The sequence below is a fragment of the Haliotis asinina genome, chromosome 2, assembly GCF_037392515.1.
Source record: "Haliotis asinina isolate JCU_RB_2024 chromosome 2, JCU_Hal_asi_v2, whole genome shotgun sequence".
Taxonomy (NCBI): Eukaryota; Metazoa; Mollusca; class Gastropoda; order Lepetellida; family Haliotidae; genus Haliotis; species Haliotis asinina.
The window spans coordinates 8,920,405-8,944,999 of NC_090281.1; the positions used below are offsets into that span (position 1 = coordinate 8,920,405).

At 41.4% G+C, this 24,595-nt stretch overlaps 1 protein-coding gene across 1 annotated transcript; it reads right to left on the reverse strand.

Annotated features, from left to right (window-relative positions):
- Positions 1–271: 271 nt before the first annotated feature.
- Positions 272–24,518, reverse strand: LOC137273200 (integrator complex subunit 5-like). The gene is made up of 22 exons (XM_067805698.1): positions 24,457–24,518; positions 22,178–22,382; positions 21,777–21,880; positions 20,864–21,018; positions 20,352–20,444; positions 18,751–18,952; positions 18,151–18,268; positions 17,380–17,455; positions 14,848–14,948; positions 14,038–14,096; positions 12,128–12,267; positions 11,560–11,668; positions 10,918–11,108; positions 9,963–10,159; positions 9,386–9,504; positions 9,074–9,274; positions 6,525–6,772; positions 6,108–6,178; positions 5,031–5,179; positions 2,834–2,938; positions 2,544–2,586; positions 272–1,639 (listed from the first exon to the last, which is right to left on the reverse strand). The coding sequence occupies exons 1-22, from the start codon at positions 24,499–24,501 to the stop codon at positions 1,530–1,532; spliced, it is 2,841 nt and encodes a 946-aa protein (XP_067661799.1). The 5' UTR covers positions 24,502–24,518; the 3' UTR covers positions 272–1,529.
- Between the last annotated feature and the right edge of the window lie 77 nt (positions 24,519–24,595).

Here is a 24,595-nt window from a genome sequence, read left to right on the forward strand (position 1 = left end):
AAGTCATACAAAACATGAAATATGAACAATACCACCAATACATGATGAAACACAAACCAAGCATCACCTGATGCTATTTCTTCTCTTTCTGTTATTACAAGAAACAGGTGCTAACATCTCTTCAAACGACAGCCCAAGCCAGCTCCTGACACAAATGCAGTACTTGTGATTTGTTATGCACAGCCATCAGAAATGTCAGGTCAAGGTCAAGGTGAAATTCTTTCACAATGAGGCCACTCCTTTCCTGTCATCATCAACAGTAAGCAACACAAATTCATCAATATTTGGTTTTATTTCATATTTTATACATCATTATACACATGTGCGCACATGTTTAGCACTTTTTCTTTGAAGTCTTCTGGTCTTGTGACCTATTAAAGACACGACCAATGACAACACTGCTGACGGAGTTGCTGGCCGCTGCTAGCATTTCGGGATTATCACTGCTGTGAACAGTATCTCAGTGTTATTACTGGTCATTATCTCATTGCATGAGGAAAGCCATGCGCGACACTAGTTGTACTAGCAAACAAAGATAAGTTCAACACTGTCAATTGACCCATATTACAGGGATGAGAAATTTCCGCGGATCCGCGGAAATCCGCGTTTTTTTACATCCCCAGGGTCATTTTTCTGAAACGTCTAAATATATATACAGTGTTAATATTGATTTTAGAAGCCATATTTAGTGTGTAAAATGCCAAAATCCCAGGAGCTTCCGGAGGCCTTCGCCCCCCTGGGCCCCCGACCAGGCTCCGCCCTGGACCCCCCAGACCCCCGACTAGTTTTCAGCTGTAAATGAAAATTTCCATTCTCATCCCTGATATTAGCATGTACGAGTGCCACCCACTGGGGCTTGCCATTGTAAGCATAGGGGCCCAAGGCCATCTGCAATCAAGTGTAATGTAATGGGTGAAATGTGTGGCAGAATTAATTTCATTGTCATGCACTGCACATGCGCTAGCCTTAATCTGCTCTCCTAATCACGAACCAAATGGGTTTGCACATTGCTGTGCATCGCCTACTTCGCATAAACATGTTGTGTGTGCCTGTCCAACTTATCCTTGTTTGGGAGTAAACATGCATCGCTGTGATGAAAACTTTGGACACAGGTATAGATTTGATGTGCCAAAGTCTGATACCAAGGTCTATCAAGGTGAAGCACACTACCAGCTGTTCCTGGTATGCTTTCCTGCAGTCATTATGTCAATATCCACCACTTTCTAACACACCTCCTTCCATATACTTCATGAACCATTCCAGCCCTTCTTTTCTATCGTCAAGCCATCTCTATCCATTGTTCAAACAAATGACTGACAGAAATTCCTGGCATAATCAGACAAATTCTTCTATGAGATCAAGTCATCAAGAGCTCTAATTTGTCCTTCGTGCTGTGACCACATCTGTTTTGCTTGAGTTTTTCTAACCCAATGCAGTGCAGAGACCTTTGGCCTTTGAGGTCATGTAAAGAGGTCGAATATATGTTGAAGCACAAAAGTCATACGACCTTTGACCAGACAGCTCAGGTTTCACTGTTGATTGGTGGACTGGTGGAAGAAGCGTTGGTGAAGGTGGCCCATCTTGTCGATGTTGGCGTGGATGATGGACTGGATGACTTCAGTGTATTTGGCATCACATACTGGCAATAGAAAACACACTAGGGTCACCAGTAGGGCAGGGCTTTGGAGTGGGGAAGACTATGGTGGGTAATATCAGAGGGGATGGTTGGGAGATATCAGGGGTGATAGTTGGATGCTATAATGGGGATGGTGGGGTGATATCAGAGGGGATGGTTGGGAGATATCAGAGGTGATGGTGAATGATATGAACGATGATGATGGATAATGTCAGAGGTGATAGTGGGGAATTGTCAGAGGTGGTGGTGGGTGATATCAAAGGGGATGGTAGGCTGATATCAGAGGTAACAGTGGCATGATATCAGAGGTGACTGTGGGTCATATATCAGAGGTGATGGTGGGTGATATCAAAGGGGATGGTAGGCTGATTTCAGAGGTAACGGTAGTGTGATATTAGAGGTGACTGTGGGGTCATATATCAGAGGTGATGGTGGGTGATATCAAATGTAATGGTGGGTAATATCAGAGGTGATGGTGAGGAGATGTCAGAGGTGATGGTAGGTGATATCAGAGGGGATGGTGGGTGATATGATAGGGGATGGTAGGCTGATATCAGAGGTAACAGTGGTGTGATATCAGAGGTGGCTGGGGTGATATATCAGAGGTGATGGTGGGTGATATCAAAGGTAACGGCGGGTAATATCAGAGGTGATAGTGGGGAGATATCAGATTTGATGGTGGGTGATATCAGAGGGGATGGTGCATGATATCTGGGTGATGGTGGGGTGATATCAGAGGTGAAGGTGGGTGATATCAGGGTGATGGTGGGGTGATATCAGAGGTTAAGGTGGGGTGGCACAACATGTGATGGTGTGGTGGTGATATATTACCATGTATCTGATGATGTGCTCATCAAAACATCAAAACATTGAGTGGACATTGTGTTTCCCATTATCACATCCTTACCTCTGCTCTCTAAATCTTTCCTTGTGATGGTTGGGGGATTCTCCTGCAATAAAACAAGACATGGTCATATTGCTGTTTGCAGGATTGGTTCTGGCATGGCGCTCACTGGGAAGTCACGTAAAACATAGACAGAAGTACACAAGAGAGGGACTACAAAACGAAAACTTTCCATACATTTCACAATAGCAACTTCTGATGTGCTATGTTGCAGTGATCACAAATATTTTGGCCCAGGGACCGTGATAATTCTCAGGAATGATCGTGATCATCAGTATGATGATACAACTCACCTTGATGTATCTCCATATAGCTATAAGCAGCAGATAGCCCTCATAAGGAGTGACAAAGTGGAACAAGTCCACCACGTGGCCGAGGGGGGATGGCAGCATCTTGCTCTGTGGAGTAGCAACATCAAGACATTGAAGTGCATTGTCCATAGTACACACATCTACCATCTATCATTCCATAATAAACACAACTACTTTCTATTAATCCATAATACACACATCTACCTTCTATCATTCGATAATAAACACATTTACCTTCTATCATCCATAATACACACATCTACCTTCTATCAATCCATAATACACACATTTACCCTCTACCATTCCATAATACACACATCTACCCTCTACCATTCCATAATACACACATCTACCATCTATCATTCCATAATACACACATTTACCTTCTACCAATCCATAATACACACATCTACCTTCTATCAATCCATAATACACACATCTACCCTCTACCATTCCATAATACACACATCTACCATCTATCAATCCATAATACACACATCTACCTTCTATCAATCCATAATACACACATCTACCCTCTACCATTCCATAATACACACATTTACCCTCTACCATTCCTTAATACACACATCTACCCTCTACCATTCCATAATACACACATCTACCCTCTACCATTCCATAATACAAACATCTACCATTCCATAATACACACATCTATCATTCCATAATAAACACATCTACCATCTACCATTCCATAATACACACATCTACCATCTATCAATCCATAATAAACACATTTACCCTCTACCATTCCATAATAAACACATTTACCATCTATCAATCCATAATAAACACATTTACCCTCTACCATTCCATAATACACACATCTACCCTCTATCATTCCATAATACACACATTTACCCTCTACCATTCCATAATACACACATCTACCCTCTATCATTCCATAATAAACACATCTACCATTCCATAATACACACATCTACCATCTATCAATCCATAATAAACACATTTACCCTCTACCATTCCATAATACACACATCTACCATCTATCATTCCATAATAAACACATTTACCCTCTACCATTCCATAATACACACATCTACCCTCTATCATTCCATAATACACACATCTACCCTCTACAATTCCATAATACAGACATCTACCATCTATCAATCCATAATGCACACATCTACCTTCTATCAATCCATAATAAACACATTTACCCTCTACCATTCCATAATACACACATCTACCCTCTACCATTCCACAATACACACATCTACCTTCGATCAATCCATAATACAAACATTTACCCTCTACCATTCCATAATACACACATCTACCCTCTACCATTCCATAATACACACATCTACCATTCCATAATACACACATCTACCATTCCATAATACACACATCTACCTTCTACCATTCCATAATAGGCATGTCTACCTTCTATCATTCCATTCTTCTGTCATTCACTGTAAAAATATCTGCACAACCAGAGGCACACAGATACGTCCTGGATAAATTCTGGAGTTTTAAGTAACAACCAAATCATTTGAGGACACAACTAGAGCTCATTCCATAATAAACACAACTACTTTCTATTAATCCATAATACACACATCTACCTTCTATCATTCGATAATAAACACATTTACCTTCTATCATCCATAATACACACATCTACCTTCTATCAATCCATAATACACACATTTACCCTCTACCATTCCATAATACACACATCTACCCTCTACCATTCCATAATACACACATCTACCATCTATCATTCCATAATACACACATTTACCTTCTACCAATCCATAATACACACATCTACCTTCTATCAATCCATAATACACACATCTACCCTCTACCATTCCATAATACACACATCTACCATTCCATAATACACACATCTACCATTCCATAATACACACATCTACCTTCTACCATTCCATAATAGGCATGTCTACCTTCTATCATTCCATTCTTCTGTCATTCACTGTAAAAATATCTGCACAACCAGAGGCACACAGATACGTCCTGGATAAATTCTGGAGTTTTAAGTAACAACCAAATCATTTGAGGACACAACTAGAGCTTACTTTGTACAATACAACATGACTAGTAACCCCTTCCTCCATTAAACAAAGAATATGAACCATATCAAAAATACTAATAAAGTGTGTAAACTAACCCTCCCAAGGCACTGGACCAGTCTGCAGGCTGCATCATAATACTGGGGTGAGTTCCTCATTGCCTTCTCACGACTATTGTCAAAGTGATTCAGGACTGTACCCATAATACATCTCAACACTGGTGACAGGAAGCAGATGACACTGGAACCTTGACAAGAAATATGACCTCATCAGTGGTCATCTCAGTACACAGGTCGTTATCACAAGGACACTGATAATGACTCAGAGACAAAACTAGAATACACGTCACCATAACAATTTATCGAAAATAAATCATTATTATTATTATTATTATTATTGTTGTTGCTGTGCTTTACACAACATTCGGTCCGAACATGGGACACAGTTGTATGCAGTGGTTTAGCTACAACTATGAAAAAGCCTGGTTTTACACATTATTGTTGCTAAAAATGCTAGGCAAGCCCTCAAACTATCTAAATATAAGCTTTTTACCCCATCAGCTTCCCACACTATGGACATACAACTTATTAATTACAACAAATGTCACACTTCCATGTAGATGCTAACACTGTTATCAAACAAGAAACCCGTGAAGGTCCCGGGGTAGAATAGGCCGTCAGCAACCCATGCTTGCCATAAAAGGCGACTATGCTTGTTGTAAGAGGCGACTAACGGGATCAGGTTGTCAGGCTCGCTGACTTGGTTGACACATGTCATCGGTTCCCAATTGCGCAGATCGATGCTCATGTTGTTGATCACTGGATTGTCTGGTCCAGACTTGATTATTCACAGACCGCCGCCATATAGCTGGAATATTGCTAAGTGCGGCGTAAAACTAAACTCACTTACTCACTCACTCACCCATCAAACAAGAGAGTTTACACTGTACAATTAATGGACTCTTTCGTTCACTATATAACATGGGGATTCTGAACACAAGAAGGATATCCAGTCTTAATGTAAGGAACTGGACAGTTTATTCTCTACCTACAGGAGAATTCAGGATTAAGTCCTGAGATGGTGGCCATTCTAGTTGGCAGACTTAAAGCTGCATCTAAATGTCTTAACGAGTACACCAACGCACATATGACAAATACACCACTCTGTGTACTCACTGTGTGAGAAGGCCAAAAAGATGTTCCACAGGACAGGGTGTTGCTCCATCTGGTGCCACACCAGCAGGTCCCTGTAGGAGGGGCAAGGGGAGATAAGCATGTATGTTAGCTACATCATAGCATCTGCTTCATGTAGGAGTGAAGCCTCCAGTTATGCAGGTCTAGTTACACCTTTAACAAATTAGTAAATCCCAGAGCACGGGCATGCAACTAACAAACCAGGATTTGAACCCAGGATTCAAATTGAAAAGTATTCTCAGGTTATACACACAAATACAAGAAATGTTTCCCAGGAAGTTAAGACTGCATTTAAAGACACCATAATCAGTTGTCAGGGTAACATGTATCTGTGCTACATAAGTGGTCAATGATTATATCATACTATGTGTATATCACTGAATGCTGCCTTCCACTTACCTCTCGAGTGAGATCCTGAGAAACTCCTCCTCTGGCCAGTGTGTATCATTGTACAACATGTCTGGAGTGGCCAGCTCAACCAACACACTACTGAGTGTCCGGGCAGCTACCTCGTCGATGTTCTGACTTCTTGTCTCCTTCATTTCAGTTTCCATGGAGTCATACAGACTGTCATCCCTAGCAACCATTTCTTGGCAACAGATAAGCAGGGCGTCAACAAGACTTTGAATGTTCCGAGAAATTTGCTCCTGAAAAAGATGACGTCTGCAGAATAACAGTGTAGGCTACCCTACCGTCCTAGCACAAGATCCCCCAGTATCCCAGTGCAGGATACCCTACTGTCCTAGAAGAGGATCCCCCAGTACCCCAGTGCAGGTTACCCTACTGTCTTAGAACATTATCCCCCAGTGCCCCAGTGCAGGATAATCTACTGTCCTAGAACAGAATTCCCCAGTACCCCACTGCAGGATACCCTACTGTCCTAGAACAGGATTCCCCAGTGCCCCAGTGCAGGATAATCTACTGTCCTAGAACAGGATTCCCCAGTACCCCAGTGCAGGTTACCCTACTGTCTTAGAACATTATCCCCCAGTGCCCCAGTGCAGGATAATCTACTGTCCTAGAACAGAATTCCCCAGTACCCCAGTGCAGGATACCCTACTGTCCTAGAACAGGATTCCCCAGTACCCCAGTGCAGGATACCCTACTGTCCTAGAACAGAATTCCCCAGTGCCCCAGTGCAGGTTACCCTACTGTCCTAGAACAGGATTCCCCAGTACCCCAGTGCAGGATACCCTACTGTCTTAGAACATTATCCCTCAGTGCCCCAGTACAGGACACCCTACTGTCCTAGAACAGGATCCCCCAGTACCCCAGTACAGGATACCCTGGGTACATCACTTACTTACTTTTAAAAGGTAAAAGTCTTTACCTGTTCTGATGACAGAATGAGTGAGTATTATTGTACACTGCTTACAGCAATATTCCAGCTAACATCATGCTGGGGTCTCCAGAAATGGGCATCATGCATTGTACCTATGCATGGAATCAAACCAAGTATGTACAATGACAAGCAAATGCTTTACCCACTTGACTATCCTACTGCCCCAGTACAGGCTACCCTACTGACCCAGTACAGGCTTCCCTACTGACCCACTACTGCCCCAGTCCAGGCTACTCTACTGCCCCAGTACAGGCTGCCCTTCTGACCCAGTACTGTCCCAGTACAGGCTACCCTACTGCCCCAGTACAGGCTACCCTACTGCACCAAGTACAGGCTACCCTACTGCCCCAGTACAGGATAAACTACTGCCCCAGTACTGCCCCAGTACAGGCTACCCTACTGACCAAGTACAGACTACCCTACTGCCCCAGTACAGGCTTCCCTACTGACCCACTACTGCCCCAGTACAGGCTACTCTACTGCCCCAGTACAGGCTACCCTACTGTCCAAGTACAGGCTACCCTTCTGCCCCAGTCCAGGCTACCCTACTGACCCAGTACAGGCTACCCTACTGACCCAGTACAGGCTACCCTACTGCCCCAGTACAGGCTTCCCTACTGACCCAGTACTGACCCAGTACAGGCTTCCCTACTGACCCAGTACAGGCTTCCCTACTGCACCAAGTACCGGCTACCCTACTGCCCCAGTACAGGCTGCCCTACTGCACCAAGTACAGGCTGCCCTACTGCCCCAGTACAGGCTACCCTACTGACCCAGTACAGGATTCCCTACTGGCTCAGTACAGTCTGCCCTACTGCCCCAGTACAGGCTACCCTACTGACCAAGTACAGACTACCCTACTGCCCCAGTCCAGGCTTCCCTACTGACCCACTACTGTCCAAGTACAGGCTACCCTTCTGCTCCAGTCCAGGCTACCCTACTGACCCAGTACAGGCTACCCTACTGACCCAGTACAGACTACCCTACTGCCCTAGTCCAGGCTTCCCTACTGACCCACTACTGCCCCAGTACATGCTACTCTACTGCCCCAGTACAGGCTACCCTACTGCCCCAGTCCAGGCTACTGTAATGCCCCAGTACAGGCTGCCCTACTGCCCCAGTATAGGCTACCCTACTGCCCCAGTACAGGCTACCCTACTGCACCAAGTACTGGCTTCCCTACTGCCCCAGTACAGGCTGCCCTACTGCACCAAGTACAGGCTACCCTACTGCCCCAGTACAGGCTACCCTACTGCCCCAGTACAGGCTACCCTACTGCCCCAGTACAGGCTACCCTACTGCCCCAGTACAGGCTGCCCTGCTGCACCAAGTACAGGCTGCCCTACTGCCCCAGTACAGGCTGCCCTACTGCACCAAGTACAGGCTACCCTACTGCCCCAGTACAGGCTACCCTACTGCCCCAGTACAGGCTACCCTACTGCCCCAGTACAGGCTACCCTACTGCCCCAGTACAGGCTGCCCTACTGGAACGAAAGAGGCAAAGATAATGAACTGGGTACATCACTTATCATCACTTGTAAAACTCTGGCTACCACACTGATAAGTCACTAATGACCACACAGATCACGACATCAAATTTTCTCACCTTTGAATAATTATTTTTGACTGGCTGTGGTTTTAAACCATGACCTATGACCCCAGCATGGAAGACACTGGATGAAGTCTTTGGCAAGGTCATGGACATGGCTCGCTGCTGGTTCTCCCTGAACAAGGAGACGGTATCTTGAGACTGTAAACTCTTTCTTGACCTGGAATCAAACTTCCCTCCAAACAAAAAGCAGTTCTCCTGCAAAACCAAAAGAACACATATGTTTTAATACAAGCAGAGCTGATTTCAAGCAAAGCTGTGGATAACAGCACATATATCTGAAGTCAGAAGAAATGGATAAATGGTTACCTGAGAAGTTGCACCTTCTGTCAGGAACTGTATTAGCATACACTGTGCTGAAGAATGGCGATGCAGCTGGCGAAAACAGCTCTTACAGAGCCGGACATTCCGCAAAGTTTTGGCATCATCTGGCAAGGAGAGGATAACATATCCCATAAAGAGGTCAGTGCTTGAGTCTTACATTTACTTGTATATTTCAGCATGGTGAAGGTGAGTTTGGTATTTACCTGTATATTTCATCATGGAAAACATGAGTCTAGTATTTACCTACGTTTCCAGCATGGCGATGATGAGTCTAGTATTTACCTGTATACTTCAGCATGGTACAGGACAGTCTAGTATTTACCTGTATACTTCAGCATGGTACAGGACAGTCTAGTATTTACCTGTATACTTCAGCATGGTACAGGACAGTCTAGTATTTACCTGTATACTTCAGCATGGTACAGGACAGTCTAGTATTTACCTGTATACTTCAGCATGGTACAGGACAGTCTAGTATTTACCTGTATACTTCAGCATGGTACAGGACAGTCTAGTATTTACCTGTATACTTCAGCATGGTACAGGACAGTCTAGTATTTACCTGTATACTTCAGCATGGTGAAGAAAGTATAGGTGAGGTTGGAGCACAGACAGATGAGTACGGAGGTCTGGAGTGTTGCAGGGATCTGGATGTGGCTGAGGATCTGCAGCACGGTGGAGGAGATGTCACGGCTGGGGTGAAGCAGCAGCTCCGACAGTGACAACAGGTGCTTCTCCAGACACTTCCTAAGCTGGGAACTACAACAACGAAGACAGACCAGTCACTCTCAGTATGACAGACACTTTATCAAGATTAAACAAGTCTGTATAACATACTCTGTATAACAGACACTGTATCTAGATTAAACAAATGATGTACACTTGCTGTATAACAGACACTGTATCAAGATTAAACAAGTGATGTATGCTTACTGTATCACAGACACTGTGTCAAACAAGTGATGTATGCTTACGGTATAACAGACTCTGTATCTAGATTAAACAAATGATGTAAACTTACTGTATAACAGACACTGTATCAAGATTTAACAAGTGATGTATGCTTACTGTATCACAGACACTGTCAAACAAGTGATGTATGCTTACTGTATAACAGACCCTGTATCATCATTAAACAAGTGATGTATGCTTACATTATAACAGACTCTGTATCTAGATTAAACAAGTGATGTATACTTACTGTATCACAGACACTGTCAAACAAGTGATGTAAACTTACTGTTTAACGGACTCTGTATCTAGATTAAACAAGTGATGTATGCTCACTGTATCACAAACACAGTATCAACACTTACTGTATAACAGACTCTGTATCAAGAGTTAACAAATGATGTAAGCTTACTGAATAACTTCTATATATCATAGAATATGATATAGAATATATATATTCTATATATCTTTGACCAGCTCACAGCTTAGGTGTCCATCGGCACTGTAACACATTCTTCAGAAGGCTGACTGGATCAACAGTGTAAACAGGTTTTCCATGCCATTACCTGGTTGTCTTAGTTTTGAATGACGTTGTCTTTTTCTCCCATTGGATGAGGAACAGCAGGTTTTTCAGGAGTCGGTGCTGATTGGTTGATGTGTGAGGTTGTAGCAGGTCAAACACGTATCGCATGGTTGTTGTAATGAGGTTAGGGATGCCTATCTCTATTCCCTTCTGGAGTCTCAGAAACACTGTTGACTATAAGCAATACAGTGTCACATGTCATAAGGTATAACATAATGGGATATCAAAGTCAGATGTGTTATTTTATTACTTTGTATAGAAATGACCCAGTATCCTAAATGTGTCATCAAATACACATTTTGATATTCCTTCAGAGGCATTGTAGTGGTTGCTAAAATGAAGGAAAACCGAGTTCTATGGACAGTCAGCTTCTTTATTGCAATGAGTGTGGTGTTTTAGCATAGGACTTACACCTACGGTGATAACGGTGTTAGTATCAACACCAAAATCTCATTGCAATAAATAAATTGACTATCCATAGAATTTGGTTTTCCTTTACATTTTGAAAACGTTTCTTTCCCCTCCAAACTCAAACTTAAAACAACTGCAAGGAGGAAACAATGCATGATATAGCTATACAGTTAATGATGATATTTCTCAATGTGGAAGTGGACAGGCATGGTACCTGCATTGGTCGGACTGACTGAGCAATGACTCCTGACAAGATGGTGGCCGCACAGGACTGACCAGAGTACAGAGCCACAAACGTCAAAATCTGCTGCGCCCACAGGTGGCTGGAACCAGAGAATGGGAGGATGTTATGACTCAGACATGTTGTGATATGTTCAGCCGACATGGAACTAAACAACACTCCGTCACTGCATATTATCAGAAACAACATGACGCAATCTGCTGATGTTATTGCTTGTCAGGAGAATAACTAGATACATGCAGCCACAACGTTGTGTCTCTTACCTGATATTAACCACGTACATGCAGAAGTTGGTCAAATGTTATCCTGACAATAGAACTACCATGGGAATCAAATTCCCACTTCATAAACACATAGAATTTCATTTCATCCACACTAATATGGCTGAAAGGAATTAATAAATGTCTGCAACTTTTGATTTGTGGTTTCAGAGAAGATATGAAACATCATAGCATGGAACTGTCATTATGTCACAATGGATGTTTGAATATTTTCTCCATAAATAACAACTTATGCTAAAAAATTCTGAATCAATCCTCACCTCTGTCCCTCACTCTCGATAAGGAGCTTGAGAAGTCGGTGGACTTCAGCAGCCAGCCCAGCAAGGAGTGGCAGGTCCTGGTTGGGCATATTCTTCTTCCGGGAGTGAATTGTGTGTTGGATTTCATAGATCAGCTTATCCTTGAACATAGCAGGACAGCATAATGAGTTCACATATGTTTTGTCTTTTTATCTGTTGTTTAGCATCAGGTTAGCTATACCAAAAAGGACGTAATTCTGACTAGATGAACAAGTGATTGATGTAATGAGCAACATCCTATCTGTGCATGAATCTGGATGTAATTTATGGTCAGTCTAATTCACACTTAGAAGCTCTTATATCTTTAGACATAATTCACTTGTGAGTGCATGATTTTGGTTTTATACTGCTTGGTTGTAGGTCCTGGACCCAAGCTCACTCACACCCCAGAAACCCTAGAAATCAACTTTATCCAGTACTCAAACCAGTTATCAAAGCAGAGACTAATTTAGACCATGCCCTTGCACCACTGGTACATGAGTTAAAAATTATGCACTGTCCCTTAATCTCATGGGTCTGATTGGTGCACAATAAAAATACTTTGACTCATATCACTCATGTAGAAACATACCTCTGCAAGCTCTTTAACATTCACAACATATTTTCACAGTTCCGGGCAACAAATCAGCATTCATAATCCCTGCGGTGCTGTACACGATTTCCCCACATCTAATGTGATGCCTAAATCAATGCATGGAACTTATAGTATGTAGCTTATTCATGTCACGATGTTTCGTTATACATTATGAGTTATACGTCCCCTGCCCCTGCTGTATTTCCCAGGTCTATATCAAAGGGCAGTAACTGAAGTTGAAAAGAGAGTGTGCAGTTAACAAAATAACATGTAGCTGAAAAGTCGTTTGCTGCTGTGTTTTTCGAAACAAAAATGAAGGAAAGCAGATACAGAAAATGCCCAAACCGTTGCAAGGTCAAGTGATGACAGTTCTAATTTAATAATTGAGATGAAAGCCAGTGATAAGCTGACTGATGTTAAAACTGAGAACAAAACATCAACCCGTTCATTCCAAATAAAATGGTAAGGTTTGTATCCGTGGGTTCCATTGCAACGAGTGTAACTGATAATTTCCATACTTCCACACTCAACAGACTTTGATAGTGCCAGTTATAGTGCTTGCTGTCCAAGCTAAATGGTTGAAAGGACAAATGAAAATGGCAGTGAAACATATGCTTCATGGTAAAGAAACGGCAGCAAATACAATTTAAAGTAACACTTTAATTGATACAAATAAACAGCTATTTGCATGACAAATTCATAAAAATTGCAGAGTGAATGCATTGTTGTCTGGTCTTTACTGATGGCACCTATAGTGGCAAGTGTCCCACAAATTAACCATGGGCCAAGGGCCCACTTCTTCTGAAAAGTAAATTAGACACTGTCAAAGTTTTGTGTCACACACCACTTTCCATCAGTTCAATGATCTACTCATATTAGCTCATGACACAACCGACCACCAGTTCATGACACAACTCACCACCAGTTCATAACACAACTCACCACCAGTTCATAACACAGCTCATGAGACAACTCATGAGACAACTGACCACCAGTTTGACACAACTCACCACCAGTTCATGACACAACTGACCACCAGTTCATAACACAACTCACCACCAGTTCATGACACAACTGACCACCAGTTCATAACACAACTCACCACCAGTTCATGACATAAATCATCACTAGTTCATGACACAACCCACCACCAATTCATGACACAGCTCATGAGACAACTCATGAGACAACTCTTGACACAACTCACCACCAGTTCATGACACAACTGACCACCAGGTCATGACACAACTGACCACCAGTTCATGACAACGTATCACCTGTTCATGACACAACTCACCATCAGTTCATGGCATGCATCCTGGACTTCCTTCACTGGACAAGTGACCTCCATTCCATCTGACAGAACAACATTTTGAGTAATCACTAACTCCACAAGGTTGCCAGTAGAATACATGTATAATCTTACAACTGTGATCTCTTAAAGTTAAACATAGCACATAAACATGTAAAGTTGATGAGACAGATATCATCACTTAGAAAAGGCAAACCTTTTATACATTACTTAAAAGAAGGGAAAGAAGTTACATTTTATATTTCCTTTCCTAGAAATAAGCCGGAATTAGGTGTCATTTACCTTCTTTTGATTACAAGATTTGTACTGAAGAAACAGGGTATATGGTCAGAGAGAGATTCTGTAACACTCATTATGACAACTGAACTTACCTCACACATGCATGTTGCTTTCTGATTGATTGAGCGCGTTTCTATTATTTTCAATGTACCCCACTGGGATTTGGTACTTCATGGTAGTAATTCCTTTTCACGAATATTACTGAATCACTTAAGATGAACAGAGAGCACCGATGTTTTGCAAATGCAAATCAATGGAAGGGAGATAACTCTAAATCTGTTTTTCTTGTCTACCACCTAGTGATGGCTACAAAAAGGTTTGTACCCATGTTTCAAACAATTAAAAATTAACATGTGGTGTTTGGTAAGATAAATTTGTTTTTCACGGGTCTGTCGGGGGCCCACGTGTTGATACACCCTTAATGTCTGTACACAAACATCAAACGTATATCAACTTATGTACCCTTGTGACCAGTGAACAACATATAATATCTATGTTTCCATTGATCATACTGACCCTGCTGGGGTTTGGGAGCAGCAGCTGTAATGAAGAACTCTACAACATCGTAACCACCAACATCACTCTTCACTGCCAAGTGGACCACTAGACTGAGCAGGCTGCAACACACAGTGTGTGAATGAAAGTATGTTTGACTTTGACATCAATGTCATGGTGCATGCAATGTACCAATATAGCAATAAAGTTTTGAAAGTGTATGAAGATGAAGCTTGGCGTCAAATACAAAGAAAGTCCACTGAAAGGTTCTTGAGATAACTCAATGACAAACTAAACATGCAACTTAACATGCTTAAAATTTCACAGCGTCACTACGGTCTTGAAATCTACGCGTAGGCCACCCAAAATTGACTGGGCCCTGTGCCTTCTCTAGATAAAGCTTGATGTCGAATATGAAGAAAGTTCAGTGAATGCTTCTTGAGATACCTCACTGGCAAGCTTGTCATGCAAGTTAACATGCTGAAATCTTCATAGCATGCTTAATCGTCAAAGTGTCGCTGTGACCTTGAAAATTAAGTGAAGGTCACCAAACTCGTCAGGACCCTGTGGCTTTCCTAGGTTCAGTTTGGTGTCAGATATAAAGAAAGTTTAGTGAATGGCTCTTGAGATATCTCACTGACAAGCTTAACATACAAGTTAAAGGTCACATGCAACCAAAAAATCAAACATAATTAAAACACATTTATCACTTATTCATGACATATAATATACATTGTTGCTTTTAAAAAAACAAAGAAACAAAATTATAAGCGTACAATTGCGATTCAAAAGTAAAATATTTTGTACTTGGGCTTACTTCCCCCGAAACGAAGCTCTCGGGAAACCGAACCCAGTCATAGCGGACGGGATATGCACTCATGTGTAACGATGGCTTCCAATTGGCTGTTTCATTTGCTGATGTGCTGAGGGTTCATTGTGTTGTACAGAAAGATGATCTGTTTGATGGGCATTTTAGAAGTATAGCCAGTCACCAGAAAGTAAGATTCTTTATGGATAACAACTTCTTTTTGTGTACTTGATGTGTCGTTTCAGTATGGATTTATATACTGTTGTGAAACAAAATCATATACACTAAAAGAAGTCGTTATCCATGAAGAATGTATATAGAGATGTTGGGTTAGGAAAATACATGTTCTCTGAATTTGCGCTCGATCCAATCAAAAATCATGTCATGAGAGATGGCAAACTACTGCGTAGCTGGAATCTGTCATTCGTCCAAGTACAAAGCAGGACTTGAAACTGACAACAGTTTGCACCAGTTTCTGTCAGATCCAGTCATCCGAAAAAAGTGAATGTAGTTTGTTTGCAACCCACAGACATAAAAACATGTCATGTGTATCACACGTGCCTAATGACATAATGTGACAGAAACGGGACTCGGGTGCACGAGTCATAAATCAACTTATTTTCTTTATGTCGTAGAGTCTGATAGGTGTTAAGTTCAAATTGCACGTGGTCAATGATTGAAGCTGTGTATTGCATGTTGTCTTTAGCAGACAGGCAGACAGACATATAGGTGTGAATAAACCTATGACACTGAACTGTGACAGAGACTGCTTACCACAATCAACAAGTTTTTTTACGTAACGAGTAGATTATTTACTTGTTTGTGTACACAACCAAGATTAGACTACTGCTCACGACCTCAGCATGCATACTGTTTCAAGCTCCCCGAACCTATTCACTGCGCATGCGTTATGGACGCAGCGCAGCACAGCTGTTGAAACCAGTTTTCCCCCCAGCGGTGGGGGAAATTTAGTGAAACGTTTGAACTCTGATTTTGCGGGCTTTTTTTCATCGCGTTTTTTTCAACTTTATAGGTTGAATGGGCATTTTTTATTTGTTTTGGTAAGTGCATACCGAAAGGTACCAGAATCTGCAAAGTTGTGTTTTACGTTGCATGTGACCTTTAACATGCTGAAATCTTCAAAGTGTCATTGTGACCTTGAAATTTATGTGAAGGTCACAAAAGTCGACTGGGCCCTGCATCTTCTCTTGATAAGGCTTGGTGTCAAATATGAAGTATGTCCAGAGAATGGTTCTTGAGATATCTCACTGACAAGGGTAAAACATTTGACCTTGAAATGAAGGTCAAGGTCACCAAACCTGACTGGGACCTTTCTTATACTGTGATGAACTTAGGTACCAGATATGAAAAGAATCTAGTCAACTATTCACAAGGCTCCAGATAGTAGAGCGGAGAGTAGTGGAGAGATGCAGAGTCACATCGAGTGGGGAGGAGTGGAATAGAGTGGAACATAGAGTAGTGAGGCAGAGTGATAGACAGCCACATCATGGAGTGGAGACTAGTGCTCAGGATGTCAGTGATGAAGAGTCACATTGTGTGGAGTGGGGTGTCAAATGGGCAGGAAGCAATCACATCAAGTGAAGGTGAAGGGAATTGAGTTAAAAGGGTAAATATACATAACTACCAAAAAAAATAACAGTGACAGATGTGAGCATAAGTTTTTGGCAAAAGTAACATAACTTATATTAATGTATGTTTGTTTTAGTTGCATAGTCAGTACATACCTCTCATATTCTTTAATGTTTGCCATCTTCCACTTGGAGAACTGGCCGTGAAGTTTGTTGAGAACATCAGGAGTCACTATCAAGAGGATAATTCAGATGGATCACAGCAGACTTGGTAGCAACACAAATGAAGAAACTGGAAAATCTAGCTTCAAAGGTTACACTATTCTCATCCGTGCCTCAATGACAGGGAGGCAAACAAGGATAAGTGGGATCGGTGCAGAGAACATGAGAGGTACTCAGTGCATGGCAAAGAGCAAACCCATTTGTTTTGTGAAAGGGAGAGCAGACAGAGGCTAGTGCATGTGTAATGCATAATGATGAAACTGATTTCACGCGTAGCTGCACATGTCTTGCTAATAAGTTTCTTATGTGTTTGGTATGGCAAGTTGGTAGAACAGTACACTTGACTGCAGACTATCTGGGGCCCTTTCAATCACAATGGCAAGCGCCAGTGGGCAGCACTCATATGTGCTAAGTTTACTGTTTCCCAGTAGTTTAGAACACTGGTACTGGTCCAAACTTTCACATAGAATATCTGCACAAACATTTACATTGTCACCTTCAGAGCCCCTAAATTCGAACAAACCTGTAGAGGTTGCATATTCTTTGAATAGAGTCCTCCCTGGGGTACTTATAAGCATTTAAATGTTCTTGAAATTCTTGCGACAGTTGTAACTGTATTTTTAAAATAAAAATATGTAGGAATGTATAAGTACCCCAAGGAGGATCTCGTACCCCAGCCTAAGCCAAATCTACAAGGAGACTCACAGGCTTTGATCATGTCTGTAGTGAGCACTTGCAGCAACATCTGTGACATGGACGCCAGCTGCAGCAGGAATGGCACTGTCTTCACCTTCATCACATCACTCTCACCACATAAACTCTCCTGAAATATGAGGAGCGAGACAGTTACTTTGGTGGGGAAGCTTAGTGGGTAAAACATTGGCTCAATCAGGGTTTGATTCACCACTTTTTCCATTACTACACTATTTACAGCTATCTTATGGAGTTATCACTAACTTACAGCACTTCAATATTTGTTTACTAAAGGATATTACACAATTACATCACTGAGCCTCTACACAATTACATCACTGAGCAGAGGCTTCTGGGTAGCCCAGTAGATAAATTGTTAGCTTGTCACCCCAAAGGTCAGGGTTTGATTCCCCATGTTGAGAAACTGTGTGAAGCCCATTTCAGGTGTTTTCCTTCATGATGTTGCTGGAATACTGCTAAAAGTGGTGCAAAATCCAACTCACTCACTCAGCATTGAGTAATACTAGTATATTATCACAGCAGGTTCTGCGATACCAGTGACAGATCATGGTGCCTGCAGACTGACTGTTACTGTCCGGTGGTCATGCTCACCTCGAATAGTTTCATCAGAGCACGTCTAATATCTTGTCCATGCTTGGAGGCAAGATGTCCGAGAATTCCTACAACTGAAGCCATTTTGGGCAGCTTTTGTCGTGATGACATGTCTCTCTCTGACAGATCAGTTCCCAGGTTACAGAAATCCTTCAGACCACAGTTCAACACTCGAGTGATGATCATCTTCGGGAAGCACGATCTGAAGTAGATGGACTCAGTATGAGGATAAGTTTATCTTGAACCATTACATGAGTTCCTAAGTTCTTGCTTGACAATGGTATTAGAATCTGTCCCACAAATATCACCACATAACTATGTGATCCTCACAGATAGTTAACCAACACATATTTTTATTCCTACTTGATTTTCATTTACTGAAAACACAGAATGATGCAACAGAAAGGTGAAACATGTGTACACACGATTAACAAAAATTAAACATGCAAGGCATGTTGTCAACTTGCTAGCTTTGTCAAGTAGATTGTTTTGTAACTGGTCCTCTACAACCAATGCTTGTTGTACCAGGTGACCAGTGAGGTTAAGGTGTCAATCTAACTGACCTGATTGATCCAGTTGAGTAGATCATTACTCTACTGGTTTGTCCATTTCAATCTTTACCCATGAAGATCTTGGTTTAATTGGTCTTCAGTAACCCATGCTTGTTGTAAGAGGAGACTAACATATGTCATCATATACCCATAGACTGATGCTCTTTATGTTGATCTCTGGATTGTGTGGTCCGAACTCGATTATTTACAGACCGTTGCCATATAACAAGAATTTTGCTGAGGTCATCATGCAACAACAAGCAAACCGAACCCACTGTTCCAATCTTAGTTATTTAAAATGCCTGGAATAGCTGAGTGTGACTTCAGTGATTAAGCAACAGACGAACAACGCAAACCAATATTTACTTGTAGTGTCCACTCTTCACATATGCACCCAGATCGGTGTAAACCTAGCTGTAATTATTCCTCCTGTACAACAAGTGGGTCCTAAATTCACATTTATGGATGAGAATGCCTGAGAGAGAGATGTTGTTTAGATCAGCAACATCACACATATGGACTGACCTGAAAGGTCACCTGGTCTGAATCCTATTGAACATGCTTGGGGCATTATTGGAAATCGTGTTTACACTTTCTGTGTAGGCTTTACGGAGAGAATGGCAGAACATTCCACAACTGCTATTTTGAAGGCTCATTTGGTCAATGCAAAGACATGTAGAAGCATGCATTTGTGCTCATGGTGGTCATGTGCGTTACTGAATACTACTTCACTGCCCAAAACTGACTTGAACTTTAATGATATTTGCTCCATCAATGCAGCTCTTTTTGTGTGACTGTTTAACTGGTACATGCTTTTTTTGATGATTTGTAAGTCTATTATTGCTGAATACCATTTCATTTATTACTGGGCTTGACAAATGATTACTTAGATGCAATGAGGTAAGTATCAGTCAGTCACCTAATGGATATGGAGAATGTCTTTTAAGACACAGACTGTCCACTGGAAAATATACATGTAAAGTAGAAACAAATATGTGAAAAACATACAACTTATATCTGTGATAAATACATGAGCTACATACAGCTTACCCAATGTGAGCTACAACCCAGTCAAAGTGTGGGCTGTACTTGACTGAAGCTTCCAGGAGAGCATCTACACACATGTCAGGAGCTCCTCCAACCCTGGAACAGGAATGAGTGGATATATCACCTACATCAGTTGCTACGATCAGCGCTCTCAACAGTCTTTGGTTACAGTGGCTGGAAAACTTAATGTTGTGCATGTATTACTTCATGTACTAACTGGGTGAAAGCTATAAGCACAGATATGGTGCTGCTGGACCAAGCATCACGATCCTGGAAAACTTGGGATTCAAACCAATAATCAACAGCAAGTGGTGCAACTCTGTACAGCAAAAAACAGTGCTGTGCTACTGTACACTGGGTGCACTGTGGAATTAGATGTAGAAACTATGTGGTAATAAAGACACTGAAACAGATAGGAAACACGGACAAATATCCAAGGAAAGAAAACTCTTGATATTCTAAATCAGTAGTGACAAATCTGGCAAGATGAGGTGAATTTGGATGGTGAGACTCACATGGCTGCGAAGCACTCGGAGGCAAGTTCCATGAGAAGTTTGGTGGGGAAGCAGGTCATCCATAGCTGCAGCACCTCATTCAGGGAGCTGGAGTGAGTCATCCCTCGCTTCTCTGCATACTTACAGCTGATGTGTCCCAACAGCTCCAGGGACCACTGGCAAACAGGATCAAAGAATACTACTTTGATTTTGTGTTAAGTTCAGATGTCATACATGTTTAGCACTGTCACAGTGGGTAACACCAGATAAGAATGAATGAGAGAGCTGTGTTTAATGCCATTTTTAGCAATTTCACAGTGGTGGACACCAGAAATGGGTTTCACACATTGTACCCATGTGGAGAATCAAACTCTGGTCTTCAGCGAGAAGACTGAATACTTTAACCACTAGGCTACCTCACTGCCCCTCCAGATAAAATATAAGGAAGAGTTCTATTTCTATTCAAATCATATTGGCTATTTTTAGAAAATCTTTTTTTCTAAAGGAAATTCAGATTTTATGTTTGTAACTCTTAACCTGCTTGTTTAATCTGAACAGTATCTTAACTATCGAAAACTGTGTGTTTACGATCTAACAAACTCTAATCTTGAATACTGTTTCTAATGTTTGACTGTAAGTAATAATTGAAGTAAGCAAACATGGACAAAAACATGTGGTATATAACAAACACATCTGCTGAAAAATTACTATGTGAAGACGTATAGACATCTAATAGTGACATATGTACTGAAGTGTATCGTGTAGTTCCTGCTTTATAACAATATTTACACATATCTTGGTCAAGTATTCCTTCAAGGAATTTATGTTTATCATGAGGAACACAATGTTTCCATATTTTAACTGAAAAACTGTGTCTTTTCTTTTCATGTATGCTGTTGAAGGTATTATTATCATCACACTAGCACCAGCTTACAGCGGAGATGATGGGAGCCCAGGCTTCTGGGTTGACTTGGATGAAGCTGAGCAGTACCCCTGAGATGTCCTGCAGGATTCCCTCCTTTGTCTTCACAGTCTCATCTGAAACAGCAGGCCTTCGATTCATGGGCATGCTTCCCATAGTTACACTTACAGTTTTCTTGTTGGATTGTGGCCTGTAATTGATCAACTTAGGACCAAACAAACAAGATTTGAATGCAATGAGCAGCATTCCACCCTGTGTAGGTATGACATGAAACACAGTGAGACTGACAGCCAGATGATCATTGCTAGGGCCTACATGAACCCAGAATCTTATGATCACAGAGCATAATGAAAGTACAGACTTCAGACTTAGGCCAGTAAGGACAGACAATGCTGTTGACTGTTTCAACCCACCTGTAACACTTTGTCCAAGTTCCATCTGCAATAGATGGTTGTTGACTGCTTCATCAAAGACATTGCAGAAGTGTTCCAACACTGCATGTCTGGCTGCAGGCATCGTCCGCAACAAGAACAGCGCTGACTGGGCAAGACTTTCTTCTCCAATTTTGCTGTCATAGCTTGCTCCACGTAAAAAGCGATTTACTTCATTCAAAATATCCTTAAATAGAAGTTGGGAATATTTCACATTTTTCAGGTGTCAGCAACCACCATGTGGGGGTCAACTCACATTACCAAATGGAAGTCAAGCTGAGATACTGAGTGAATCCAATTTGCCAACACCTTACCATGAGAAGAAATAATTTCCACTTGTTTAGAAAGAGTCAGCATCGAAGTACTTAATTAGTTGCTGGTTGATTTATTTTTATGGCACATCAAAATCACAAAATTGATCAGGTTAAATTGGATTGCCAAATTTATTTTTGAACAGTAAACATAAACTAGTGCTGTTTTAATTATTTTGTTTACTGGTTAGTTCAAGTGTTTTGAATTTGATACAACAGGCCTACTCTACTATAACAACATCTCTAAAAATACACAGCCAACAAAATGATGAAAAACATATGACATCACATCCAGCGAGAGTTTTGAGATCGCTACAACTGGAACGGCCATTTAATGATAAAAACACTTGACATGGGAATGCAACAGTTTGTGAAACAAATGATCTAGTCTGAAGGTAGGCTGAATGATATTGAAAGATTGTATTCATTTTCCGCGCCTGAAATATTTTACAGTTATCCAGTTGAAAACCCATTTTGTCAGGAGGCAGGATATATAAGGAAACCAACCCTAAACCTGAACCTAAGCATCCTTCCGATACTGCACACAATATATGTACAAGTACATCTATCAAGCAAAACCTGATAAAGACAGTGCAGTGTTTCCACGAATTAATATGATTACACTGGATTCATTCACTGAACTTTCATTAAAGGTCACATGCAACCAAAAAATCAAACTTAATTCAAACAGTTATCACTTGTTCATGATACATAAAATGCATTGGTGATTGTGAAAAAACAAATCAACCAAATTATAAGCATACAATCGCAAATCAAAAGTGCAATAGTTTGTACTTGGGTTTACCTCCCTTGAAACAAAGTAGCCGTGATACCGAAACCAGTCAGAGCCAGAGAGTGTCTACTCATGTGTAACGACATCTTGCCATTGGCTACAGGTTCATATACTTAGCCGTGTCTTTGTTTAAGGCTTATCAGCCTGATAGGTGTTAATTTCAAACTGCATGTGCTCAGTGATTAAACTTGTGTATTGCATATTGTCATTAGCAGACAGACAGGCAGATATATAGGTGCTAATAAACACTGAGTTTTCTCTGTGATAGACTGTGCTATCACGAACAACAAGATTTTATATGTAACGATTATTACTTGTTTGTGTACAAAACAGATTAACTATTGCTCTCGACCTCATACTCCGGGCAGGCATACTGCTTCAAGCTCTGCGAACCTACTCACTATGCATGCATTATGAGCACAGCACAGTATAGTTGTTGAAAGCACTTTTTCCCCCCAGTGCTGGTGGAATTTAATGAATCATTTGAACTCTGATTTCGCGGGCTTTTTTTCATTACGTTTTTTCTTTCAAATTTATAGGTTGAATTGTCATTTTTGAGGATTTGTTTCAGTAAGTGAATACCAAAAGATATTGGTTAGAGTGCAGTTTAATAGGCGCGCTACCTGGGGACTGCTGAGCCCTTGCTAATGAGCATGCTGCTGTATCCTTAGCCCTTGGGCACCCCCCTTCTAGATCCTTAGCCGTTGGGCACCCCACTTCTAGATCCTTAGCCCTTGGGCACCCCCCTTCTAGATCCTTAGCTCTTGGCCCTTGGGTACACCCCAACCCACCCATCTAGATCCTTAGGGTTAGTGACTAAAGGTTAGGGTTGGCTTACCTTTGGTGCGAGGATATCCATCCGAAAAAAAAAAAATCGGAAAAATTGCGTCCGGTAAAGTGCACTACTCCCCTGTTTTGTATTAAGAGATGGCTAAACATGGAGAAATACGTACGCGCTGACACCAACGAAAACGGGTGTCAATGCATCACGAAAACCGAAGGCGTAAACGGTAGTCATTTAAAATTACAGAAAAGTCATATGAAACAAAAACAATATTAATTTTGAAAATGAGAAGCAATGGGCTTATCAACTCATAGGTTGTCATGTCGACGTGCTCATCATTGAATGAATACATAACAAAATAAACAATCAAAACCTGTGGTGCTGTTGATACTCCGTGAGATTCTGTGGCCGCGGCCATTTTCACAGTACATTCAGAGCTGTGTTAGAAAAAAGATTCGAAGCAAACTCATCAATTAATGTGACAGATATTCAAAGATATCGAACATATAAAA